The sequence below is a fragment of the Crassostrea angulata genome, chromosome 2, assembly GCF_025612915.1.
Source record: "Crassostrea angulata isolate pt1a10 chromosome 2, ASM2561291v2, whole genome shotgun sequence".
Taxonomy (NCBI): domain Eukaryota; kingdom Metazoa; phylum Mollusca; class Bivalvia; order Ostreida; family Ostreidae; genus Magallana; species Magallana angulata.
In genome coordinates this window covers 54,284,832-54,298,331 of record NC_069112.1, presented here as the reverse complement: position 1 = coordinate 54,298,331, position 13,500 = coordinate 54,284,832, and the positions used below count along the sequence as shown (strand labels likewise).

The 13,500-nt window shown below is 33.5% G+C and overlaps 1 protein-coding gene and 1 pseudogene across 1 annotated transcript; both read left to right on the top strand.

Moving 5' to 3' along the window:
• Window positions 1-4,695: 4,695 nt before the first annotated feature.
• LOC128170518 (uncharacterized) lies at window positions 4,696-6,143 on the top strand (annotated as a pseudogene).
• A 4,354-nt stretch (window positions 6,144-10,497) lies between these two features.
• LOC128170502 (uncharacterized) lies at window positions 10,498-13,079 on the top strand. Its single transcript, XM_052836279.1, has 2 exons — window positions 10,498-10,624; window positions 10,806-13,079. Exon 2 carries the CDS (start codon window positions 10,806-10,808, stop codon window positions 12,561-12,563), a length of 1,758 nt encoding a protein of 585 aa, XP_052692239.1. The 5' UTR covers window positions 10,498-10,624; the 3' UTR covers window positions 12,564-13,079.
• Window positions 13,080-13,500: the final 421 nt, after the last annotated feature.

The following is a 13,500-nucleotide window of genomic DNA, read 5'->3' as shown; positions in this document are numbered from 1 at the left end:
TTCTTGTCTTCCTCGTGGACTGGTGGGGATGAACAATGATCGAAAGGGTAAGTTCAATAGGTACACGACATGGAACGGAATACAAGAACAAGTCATACGGAGTGACAACAAAGGACACAACTTAAATAATCGTATACCACATAACACAGAAATCTCCAATTGTAATACAGTATCCAGAACGTTATTGATTTTCCAAAAAAAAAATTAAAAAAAATAAACGATAGGGAAGAATCCACGCACGATAGAGCAGTATAAATGCACGATACAATACGACTGATATACGGTGGGGAATGATAAACGATATTCATGATAAGCGTATATTCACGTTAAACAATCTTTTCGATTAACCCTACAATGACAGAAATTTATAAAGTACACGTACTAATCAAGAAATACGCAGATTTTCTTTAATAATCAACAATTGAGTACTTGATCCTATAGCAGCGTCGTTTATAGAACATACAAAAACGACCAGTTATTATTTATAACTTAAAAATATGACCACAAACGATCAAAAACTGTGTTGCTTGCATTGTTTTCATTATCGAAAACCCTAGCCAATCGCTGCGTACATCTCAGCCGAACTCACACGGAAAATTTCGGGTTCAAATAAAATACAACTACAGCTTCAACTGGATAAGAATCTATCATTAATGATTTTTTTTTCTATGGAAAATAATGCATAAAATTATATCACATACAATGTAATCTTCACGCAGTAATCCGCGTACGATTTAATATATTTGGCATATACAAGTAATTATGCTATCTTGTTTCTAAGTACTTCGATTGTTGACATAAATCTTTCATTTCCGTTATTTCCTGATAAAATTTACAAGTAATATTTTTTAAATTTTGGTCTAAAGAAATTACAAATTACTATGACAAAAAGCTAGATAGAATTGTGAAATATTTAATAAAATATCGTATTTGGAGCACTGAACGATCTCTAAATTTGCAGTAAAATTACTTGCTTACAAAAAGGCAAAGAACAATTAACACGATATAATAAACAGAATAACTGTTTAAAAACAGGAACGATAAACCTGATAGGAATCACGCAAAATAGGATAGAATCAACACCGATAGAACAGTGTGCACGCACAATACTATAGGATCTATACTCAATAGGGTATGGTAAGATTGTAAAAAAAAACCCACAAAACTGTTGCAGGTACTGTTTCTGTGTGTCAGACTATGATGAGCATGCTACTGTAGTGATAAATATAACAGGACAACACAAATTCTCATACACGGGTCAGGGGACAAAGTTCCATCCCTTTGATATACGTACTGATATCCTCAGTCACATCATGGTCTGTGATAGTGATACATAAGCTTTATCTTCTGGATCAGGGCGGCCAGTTCTTGTCTGTACTACTCATAGAAGAGCACGGGATATATAATCTTTTGATTGTTTGTGTTGGTGCTGATATCAACCTTAATGTAAGACAATATAACACGTACAAAGTGAAAGTGTACGAGTATCTCTCTCTCTCTTGTCCATACCGTTCCTAATCTATAATTAACACCAACCGTCTTACGATAATTTAGAGACGCGGTAAAAAAGTGGGAAATTAATCATAAGACGATACGTAGACCATGAGTCAAAGTCATAGCCTGGTGAATTAAAAAAAATGTAAAAAATAAAAAATGCCTATCAGCATCATTGTCATTATAACGATTATTGCTGGACAAATTCTTAAAGCTAGTAAAGTACCCGTACAACTGGTAATACTCAGTTATCTATTTAACGACAAACAGACTTGCAGTCCAGTAGTACTGATCAATCTGGTCATAAATGATGCATAAAATAAATAAATATCATGGACTTCATTCAACATATTTATCTAATTACGATTTGTAAAATATACAGCTTCATATATTTAACTGAATGAAACGCTGTTAAAGCACATGCATAAGGTTTGAACAAAAATAATAGACTGAATCATACCATTCGCTTAGACTAAATATAAAACCCGTTGTTGAACCCGGAAAATTCCGAACTCTTGAAACCTTGAACTCTTAATCTCTCGAATTTTTTTCTTTATCCCGTGGACTTCAGCCATCGATAGTTTATTTCACTCTCTGCTCCGTTTTATTATTTTTAAAACAAATGTTATAATCTACATAATTACATTACAGTACAGCATCCAATTCGACCTAATTCCCAATGATTTTTTAAAATATATATTCAGTTAGTTTCATTTAGCAATACAATGCTTTCTTCATTTTTCAGCATGTGTGAAAGTGGACATTTATTTACCCCGTAATTTGACTGTTGTTTTATGTGCAGATCTAGAAGGGGGTCACTTTTGTAAAATTCAAATTAATTAAATTCACATTCACGCTTAATAGATTTCCTCTTTGCCAAGCGTTGTCGCAGGGATTCGGGGAGAGAGAGTTTATATAAATACTCAGACACTACACACAAAATTTGCATTGAATCTTTCGTGTGCCGGTAAACTGCAATCTTTGATATATCAAACAGTTTATTTTTTTATTTAATCATATTCATATTCCATTTCAATTTCTTTCAAGATTTTAAATACTTTATCTTCAGAAATGTCATCACTTATATCATCCTCTGAATCAAAGTCTTCATCTTTATCTCTGTCTGCATGACTGGTTTCTTCTTCATCATCACTGACATCAATGGGTTCCTCTTCAGCTGCCTCATGATTTTCGTCCTCTTCCATGTCATTGTCCTCATGATGATTCACAATTTGTTTCCATATAACCTACGGCCTCAGGGTGTATAAATCAGAACCCGGGGGAAATCCCCGTACACCCCTTGATTGAACCTGGGTAACTAATATTCTCTCTCACAGGAGATTGTGTCATAATTAATGGACATGTAAATTTTATATTAACTGCCACCCGGTAAATTAAAAATTTACAACATGTCAAAATATTCATAAAAGTAATGTATTTTTTTAATGATATAAGCAATGTTCTTTGGTGTAAAAACAAATGTCAATCGATGAATGACATAAACATATTTTGTGAAAAAGATTAAGGAGGCGGTAACGTAAGAATATGAATACTTCAGTCTTATTAACATTCCTGGTAAAAGTTCTTTTTTTTTAAATCATTTTACGTTAGTTTTGTTTTCTTCGATGTATTAATTTTACATGTAGATCAATATTCTAAACATTTGTTGTAATGTTGTATTTGCACTCATTCATAGAACTATATTTTCAAGAGCGATTGTGTGTAGAGTACCTGGCTATAGTGAAATGTCTTAAATAGATAATAAACACTGATAAAATATATTGTTTTGACTGCGAACAAGATATTTCATAGCTGAAGATCGGTTGGATTGATCAATTCGTGTTATAATTCCTAAAAAAGAGTAAACTATTCATAATTCTGGTTTGAACATTAATTCTGTGTGCTGCACTTGCATACTCAGCTGTTCGTAGTAGGGAAATTTTTTAAAAGTCAATGCAAACATAATTCATGAATAATGTGTACTCTTTCATTGCAGACTATTGCAAAATAAAGAGAAGTTTGTTATTTAGTGACTCGAAAACGAATTACAAATTTAAAAAAAAATGATTTAACACAGTAGATCTCTACAGAGTTCGATTAAATCTCGACGCTGTCATTTTATTCAGCTCCAAACACAACACAGTGAGGTCAATTCAAATTGCAAGTACACTAAAAAAAAAATAAACGGCAACTACTCCAAAAATAAAAAAAAAAAATTGAATAAATATTAGGAAATGTCACGATGAGTAGGCAAAGTGTCGGCCATATTGCCGAAAATTAATTCTTCTCGAATTGACATAAATTTATATTCGATGGTCACGTGTCATGTAAAGACTAATGAAGTGTGACATTTCAGTCCGAAGGAAACAAAATGCATAATTCATCATAAACGGTAGATGTAAAATCTGAACAAATATATAGACAGTTTTTACTGTTCGGAACATTTACGGAGAAGAACGATTGCAATTATCGATTAAACCCAATGACGCTTCATTAATGATTACTAAAAAGTCAAAACTTTCAGTTAACTGAACCCCTCACATACACACACAATAAAATAACACTGTTATCTAGAGTAGGCAGGTAATTAATTTAAAGCGTTGACTGGCAGATCTATTTAAGTCTACTTTTATCAACAACTAGAACGTAAACATCAGATAAAACCACCCTTGCATTATCAACTGTATAGCGTCAAAAATGCCGTCCAAAATAGCTATGAAAAACAAGGTAAGTCAAAAACAATTTAAAAATTAGATTTCTATTGTTTATTACACAATATTTGTTTATTTCAATTTTAAAACAACACCACGTCGTTTGCCGATCTCAGTTATTCTTAACTTTCACTTTGACATGCATTCAGTTGTAAGATTTTAAGTCAAGGATGAAACTAAAAAACGAACATAAATAATTTTCAGAAGGCATTATCCAAGCCACTAGGTCAAGGTGTTGTAGACGACATTCCAGCTATAATCCAGCATTTTTTAGTGTGTGGTGTTGAAGACTTTAAAAACAATTGCGAGTTTTACTGCAATCCCTGTCATCTACAAACATGTGAACTATGCAGAGATAAACACCAGAGGAGTCTGGAAACTAAAAACCACGAAATAGTCCCTTACCGACAGCGTAATCGAAAACTTCCTGAGGAAAAATGCAAAGATATGTAATTTGCGAGGACTGTCAGGTTCTATTATGTTCAAAATGTGCAATCAAAGACCATCGAGGGCATATGTTTGTGATCTAGATACAATTTATTCCAAGAACTTTACTCTGTGCCTGGAGGAAATATATAAAATTAATCAATATCACCTCCCAACCTCACACGGTATGACAGGAGATATTAAAAAAGATGCATTGAAAATGAAAACGGTTATGGAAAAAATACGAGCATCCATAAAAGCTGAAACAGAGTCAATTAAACGTCTAGTGGAAAAAGCAATGTCGGACAAATTAGAACAAGCCAACAAAATAGAGGAGACCCTATTAGAAAAGTTTGAGAATGAAGACAAAACCTATGACGAATACATTGGTTATCTTGAGAACCTTGTAAATACGTTCCAGGGATACCTGTCTTGTGAAAAAGTTCAAAACAACCCAATTCTTTTCTCACTTTCAAAACACCTGAATGTCAAGCCCATGCCTGTGACCATGGGACCAATTTATCCAGTATTTACTGCTGCTCAACAAAGCAAAGATGATGTCGCAAAATTAATGGGAAAAATAACCATTCCCTTCACTAAACCAGAGAACAGAAAAATAAAACCCTTTGAGACTGCCTCTACACATTTGAAACCTACAGAGAAACAGGACGATAAAAAATCTGCGGTCAAACAAACATTGTCATTAATATTGTCATCCTCTGTCACCAAGGTCACAAAGGTCACAAAGTACAAGGTGTTGATAGTGTATATCATATATCACTAGGTAAATCAGGCAGACTCTGGGTCGATAATGGAAAAGGTAGCCTTGTCCAAACCGATCAAAAGGAGAAACAGCTTCATGTAATAAAAACCAATGGTGAAAGCGACGGTTTCCACACAGTTAACAAGAATGGATATCTAATCTTTACGGACAAAAACCATAACGTAATTAACAGAATAACGTTTGATCGTACCATTTCAGAATTTATTTAAACAGGGGGACGGATTCCAATCAGCATACACTCCTCTAACATCAGCGGGGACTTACTGTTGGGAATGAGGAAGGATGGAGAAGGTAAAGTCACCAGGTACAACAAACATGGAAAAGAAATACAGAACATACAGAGAGACAACAAAGGACACCAACTCTATAGTACATGTCCTCATCACATAACAGAAAACGTCAACGGGGATATCTGTTTGTCAGACTTTAAGAAACATACTTTAGTAGTGGTAGATAAAAAAGGTCAACACAGGTTCTCCTACACAAGTCAAAAGTCAGAGTTTTGCCCATATGGTATCTGTACTGATATCCTCGGTCACATCTTGGTGTGTGATATTGACAGTGACACGGTTCATCTTCTGGATCAGGATGGTCATTTCTTGTCTTTACTACTCACATCACGACAAGAGATACAGTGTCCTCGTAGTGTATGTGTGGACAATGAAAACAAGCTTTACGTAGGACAAAATAACATAAACACAGTTACAGTATTCAAGTATCTTCAATAAGCATTTATTGGTGACATTTTTTTTAATCTGCATTTTAACTTATGTTTTACACAATGGCATTGAAAAACAATTCTAAGAGATATATATCTACGTATTGTCCTTTTAGATATTATTATCTGATTTATGTATACAATACAAAAACACGTCTGACATTTTGTAAATGAATTGTTGCATATACACATGTGTAATGTTTGATATTTAAAACTTATTGATATTGTAAGGATTATACTGATAACTATTCTATTACAATTTTAAAGCCAGTTTTAAAGAAAGCTTTTACCACTTAAAAAAAAGGATTTAATATAGGAAAATAATATATAGGGGTCAATATATATCATCAATAAATCCTTAACTTGCATTCCTAAATTTATTGTATCAGTTGATGCACGAACATTTAACTTATTTAAGAAATACGTATTGGTTTTTGAAGCATTAAGCACCAACTGTTATTTGATAATAAATCATTCAATTAACTATCAAAACTTGTAATAGCTATACACTGCTTCATGTAGCAATATACCTTCATCACCTGCATATGTTGTTTTTGTCTCTCAGTTAATTCGATACGCAAGGACATGCTCTTCGTATGAACAGTTTCTAAGGCGAGGCAAGCTACTGTTGACAGGACTATCAACAGTCTTGTTTGAAATCATCTTTTCGTAAGCTCTATGTACGATACAACGACCTTGTCAGCAAATACAATCTTTCACTGGGTCGCATGCTGAATGACGCCTTTCGTACTAATTGTTAGACTATAATTAATCACCTAATTGTCGACGGACTTTTCCGGGGTTTTTTACCCGATTACGACAAAGAGCACTCTGTGGTCAGCAGAGGATGCTCACTCCTCCTGATCCTACCTCTATACTTTTTAAGGTCCGTGTTGTTCTGCTTTAGCTTTGTATTTCGGTTTATGGAATTTTGAGATAGTTGACGGTCTGTTACTGTCATTTTTTCACACAAACATTACTAAAAGTTAGAAGGTATAAATAAGTGTGTTCTTCATCCTGGTACCGGTGGTCTTGGTCCCAATGAGATGCACAGCTGGTTATGCAATTGCAAGTTTGCAGTCGTACAATTCAGAGTCCAAATAAAACTTCTCAAATAAGTGTCGTTAGATTTAACAAGATATTTTTGAGATGGCGAGAACGTAAAAGTGTCACTAGACACTAGAATCTCTTAGTTTATTCATCAGGTATCTTGGATAATACGGCATATCTTGGCTTGTCAAAGATATGCAAATTTATCCAAGGACCTATAAATAGTGTTTATGTTTTTCCGGAATTTTTCCGGTTGAATATACTCGCTTTAAAAATAGGCCTCTTTTTGCATCATTTCTGGATTCTTCTTGAAACTGGTAAGACATGCTTTAATTCTCTGTAATAAAGTATACTCTTAAGATTAATTTACCCTCCCTTCCTCTCCCATTTCCTTTCCTTAGAACCACATACTGCTTTTCTTTACATTATTTTTTTTTTCAGGTCAACCATCATAACCTTTGTGATACCTTCAGTTCCGGTGTGACACCCACGTAATCTTTGTGATACCTGCAGCTCTGAACAAAAAATCGTCGCAGTGACACTCGTTCTATTCCTGACATTGTCGTTGATTTATGGCGCTATCGTCGCACCCCAACTCCAATGGAAGAGTGCAATCATTCAAATTATCATAGGATACAGTTTTTTACTGTCAATATAATGTGTTTATAATGCTGTTAATGTGTTTAAAATGCTGTGTATTCATGCTTGTGCATTCGCGCACATACTTGCTGCACAAGAACTTTGACAATTTTAATGTGTTTTGAACTTTGAAACTTGTGCATTTGCGTTTACCCATTTGCACAAACCTTGTGTATAACTTTGTCATTTGTATGTCTGTGCATTTGCACTTACCCACTGTACAGAATATTATATTTTGTGACGTTTGTGCATTTGCGCTCACCCACTTCGCAATGAGCCTATTGATGGGCCGTCACGTATTGTTGTTTTGTTTGAATTGTTGTGAGGCAGCCCATTGGTAGCCTAAAGTCACTGCGGCCAGTAACGCCAAACCATAATAAAGTATTTAGTCCTAATCAATCTCTCTTAGTTTATTCATCAGGTATCTTGGATAAAAGGCATTTTAGATGATTTTGGTTTGTCCAATCTTTCAACTAGAAAGTTTTGTAGATGCCATTGAACTTGGATTGAAGCTGAATTGTGGTACAAGGTCGCACATACTTTCCTAAAAATGTTTATGTAAGGTATGATATATATTGGACTAAGAAGAACTGTAAAAGAACATTATGAAGTATGAATCCGCTTTTCACAAATTTATACATTTAACAAGTCAATATCGTTTTTTAATATAACGTAAGGAGATGTAAAACTTATTAAAAAGAGTGGATGCTTTCCTAAAACCTCTAAGAAATATTAAGCATAGGTCATAACATTTTCAGTCAAAAGCTCATTTCTTTAAAAAATTATTCAAATAAAAAACAACTTTATATCAAGAAGCAGCTTTTTCACAATCTAGTTGATAAATATAATATATGTGTATTAGTCTAAATTACATTACACACCTGCGAACTTGAATTTTTTTATAACCTCCATTTGTGAGAATTATCAACACACATTACGTGACTGTTAATTCAAGGGACCACACTATGCTTAATACAGATTGAAATTAACTATGATTTTTCATTCAATATTCATTTTATATTATATGATATTAAATTTATATGTGTATACTTTTAGAAAATATAATGTTTTTTTTTTCCATTATGTGCAATATGAACACAACTTTGCCTAACCGTGTGTAATAAGTCCTAATGTATTAATAAGTCGTAATATTATTTAACTAGGCATTTTATACGTGATCATTAAAAGTCTTAAACATAAAGCATCTTTTAAATAAACAGTCGCAAGTAGAGCACACAATCATACTTCAGTAAATTTTCAGAGAACTAATCTGAAAAGAGCAATTTTATGAAGAAAAAAATAATCATTATCACATGATATAAATGCTCTGCATAATAATATGTAATATGTTTTTTTAAGTTAATCAATTGACAAAATGGTTATCTGGTTAGTGATTTGACCGTTGTGCTTATGTAAGTTTCACAATAAAACGGTTTCGATTCACAGTTACTAGTAGAACCAAATATATAACTTAATTTTATCGTAGTTCATGTTGCAAATGAATGACACATTAAATATATAACTGAATGTTTTGATTTATAATACTTTGTAAAAGAAAACAAGTAGTGTATTAAATATATGCTGGACAACAAACATTCGTTTAATTTTAAACATAATATAAGCAAAGGGACGGTTTTACCAGATTTTCAATTCGAGCATCGGAATATAAATGATATGTTTTCTGGTTCAAACTCTGATAAATTATCTATGTAGATGGTTATAAATAAATTGACCTATAATTGATAACTTGTCTATGTAGATGGTTATAAATAACTTGACCTATAATAAAACTCAATATAGTACTGTGGCATTCTCTAAAAAAATGTGTGCATTTTAGATAATGTTTAAAAGTGTATTCTAGCATGTTTAAATTATTTCAAGTTCCGTCAATGTACTCAATTAAGTTTATTGATGACATAGAGCAGCTCTGTTTTGCGTCTTAAGCGATTTGTAATCGAGCTTAGTGCTTGTGAAGTAATATTGAGAAATCGATGTTCGTAAGATCCCTTTAGGGTGCGCGATATACTGTGCATACCGGAGGTATGTTGTCTTTAAAAGCCATTTATTTTTTTTTAAGTTTGTTCAAATCATGGTCCAATGGGGGTAGGGTGGGGCCACAATAGGGGGATCAAGTTTTACATAGGAATATTTAGAGAAAATCTTTAAACTTTCTTCTCAAAAACTATTACGCCATGAAAGCTCAACTTAAATTGGAATTTTGTATTTATAAACACAGCGTGTTATGAATGTATAGTTGTAATGTTGTTGCTATAACCCAATATTGTATGAAAACACATTGTAGTGGCATAGTTTTGCTTAAAGACTTATAGACAAGAGATACAATAATTTACTTTTTTCCATAAAAATTGAAGTCTCTTGTCATCTGTAATGGCAAAAAATGCATCACTGAATAATAAACAACAATGACTTTAACAACACATCTATTTACAAAGAACGATAACTCTTAAGATATAAATTCAATTCATAATCTTTACTTCTCGTAGCATATCCGGAGAGAAACATAACTAGCATGTATTTAACAAATGGAGGTAATATTAATGATTGCAAGAGGTTGGGATTAAAATATTTTTTCAACGACTAGGTTCAGTGACAACAAATACGTAATGATAATAGGACTTTAAAGTCTGGTTTCTGTGCAACTGGGCACAATCATATCTTCATGATTTAAATCTATTCTTATCCGCAAGAAGAAAGTGAATTTAACAGATCTCGTTAAGTCTCGCGTTTTCAACGATAACACGTCCAAAGCATACTCGAGCCACTGAATACTTCCACAGCAAGGTAATTGTTAATATAGACGATAAATTCTAAATTTACTATATCTATTGATCAGTTTTATTTCACTTTAAATTTTAAAACAATTCCACCTCGATCTATGATGTTATTTACTTTCACTTTGACATGCATTCAATTGATTTCAAGTCACTGATCTAGCATATAAAAGTACACAAACAATTTTCAGATGGCGTTATCCAAACAAGTATTTCCAGGTGATGTACAGGACATACAGGTACCAGTCATAGGCCAGCATTATTTGGTGTGTGGCAATGAAGACTGTAAGAAGAACTGCCAATTTTACTGCAATTCTTGTCACCTACCATTGTGTGAACAATGCAGAGATGAACATCACAACATTCCAGAAAATAAGAACCATGAAGTGGTCCCTTACCGCCAACGTATGCGAAAACTACCCGTGGAGAAATGTAAAGATCATCCCACTAAAGATATTGACATGATTTGCAAAAACTGTCAGGTTGCAGTATGTTCCAAATGTCTAATAAAAGATCATCGAGGGCACACCTTTGACGACCTGGAGACCATTTATTCCAAAAACTTCACTTTGTGCCTTGATAAAATCTACAACATAAATCAATATTATCTCCCAACCTCACAAGATATAAAAAGAGATATAAAAGAAGATGTCTTAAAACTGAAAGCGTTTATGGATAAAATAAGAACATCCATAAAAGCTGAAGCAGAGTCAGTTAAACGTCTAGTGGAAAAAGCTATGTCGGACAATTTAGAACAAGCCAACGAAATGGAGGAGACCCTATTGGAAAAGCTTCAGAGTCAAGACAAAGCCTATGACGAATACAATGGTTACCTTGAAAACCTTGTAAAAGAGTTCCAGGGCTACCTGTCTTATGATAAAGTTCAAAACAATTCAATCCTTTTTTCTCTTTCAGAAGTTCTTAATATTAAACCCATACCTAAGTCGACAGAACCTGTTTATCCAGTATTCACTGCTGGTCAATACAGCAAGGATGATGTCGCTAAACTACTGGGTACAGTAACTGTTCCCACCACTAAACCAGCATCTAGAAAAATAAAACCAATGGACATTACTTCTACACAGTTGAAACCTACAAGAAAACTGAAAGAAGCGGACGGAGATGAATTAGAAGTAAATCAAAAGCTTTCTCTGTCTTCCTCTGTCACCAACGTCAAAGAGTACATAGTACCAGGTCTTAAAAGTGTATGTCATATATCAGGAGGCAAATCAGGCATACTTTGGGCCAGTGATGCAAGTGGCAACCTTGTTCAAACTGATCTACATGGGAAACAGCTACAGATGATAAAAACAAGCGGTGAAAATGAAAGCTACCACACCGTTACCCTGGACGGGAATCTGATCTTTGCAGACAGAACGAATTGTAGCGTCAATAGAATAACACTTGGAAAAACAATCACTCGATTCATTACAACGAAAGGGTGGGTACCACTTAGCATACACACTTCCCATATTAACGGGGATATACTGGTTGGAATGACCGTGTTTTTCATTGGTAGAGTCGCCAGGTATAACAAAACAGGGAACGAAATACAGAGCTTAGAACAGGACAACAAAGGACAAAGACTGTATAGTGGATATCCACACTACATCACGGAAAACATCAACGGTGATATCTGTGTATCAGACCGTAACAAACATGCTGTGATAGTGGTGAATAAATTAGGACAACACAGGTTTTCTTATACAGGTCAGGGGTCGAAGATTTTTCCCTATGGTATATGTACTGATATCCTCGGTCACATCATTGTCTGTGAAACGAGCAGTAAAACGGTTCATCTTCTGGATCAGGACGGTCAACTTTTGTCTCTTGTCTTATCCCAAAAAGGGAAAGAGAATCCCCATGGTGTGTGTGTGGACGATGATAACAATCTTCATGTAGGATATGGTGACACTAACACAGTGATAGTGTACAAATATCTTCAATGAGCATAATTTATGAAGTGTACTTTTTGTAAGATCAGCATGCATTCCTACTAGCCTATATTCATCGATATGGCATTGAAATCAAACTCGATTAAACATAAACTGAAATTCCTTTTTTCAAGAGATCTATATCAATTTAGTGTCATTACAGATGATTCATTTGTGCTCTCAGTAAAGAGTAAATGTAATGAATGTAATATATTAAAACTTTTGCATTATCATATGTAAAATGCTTTACATGTATATTTCAAATAATAGGTATGATTACTATTATATCTTTTACATTGCATTTCATTTTCAGGTGTCAGATTTTTAAGGAAATAGTATCACTTTTCAGAATTCAGAAGGATTTTACAGAAAGAATATTGTATTATATGGTCATCATATATCTTTTCAACGCAAACTGAAATGCATCAGTTAAATCAATACTTGAACTTTTCTTCTATCTAGGAAATATGATGGGTTTTATCATTCCATCTAAAATTCAATTTCAAATTATTTAAACAAGTATCAAAAACTGGAAATTAGATTTTATGCATTTTATGGATGTTTAATTGTTTTAAAAAAACCAAAAATCATTTTCCCTAAGTTAATTTAATTGATATAAGATAATTGATATTGATGAGAGAGAGAGAGAGAGAGAGAGAGAGAGAGAGAGAGAGAGAGAGAGAGAGCCTTCGGTTTGCATTTATTAGCAGAGGATGGCCTTGCAAATGCAAGTGTACAATCCAGAGATGAAATCAAACGTCTCAAATTGAATGAAATCAGATATAAAAAAAAATTTTGTTCTTCATTGACAATGTGCTCAAAACCTGACCATATAAAATTTGAAAGCAAACATGCGTTGGTGTAAAATTTTACTTCAATTGTTACTGCAAACACAACGAAGATTTGGCGCCAAATCGTGTAAATATATGTAATAGAAGGATCAATACAGTCA

Excerpts from the sequence above, each read along its gene's own strand:
- LOC128170502 (XM_052836279.1), top strand. The coding sequence starts at position 10,806 with ATGGCGTTATCCAAACAAGTATTTCCAGGTGATGTACAGGACATACAG.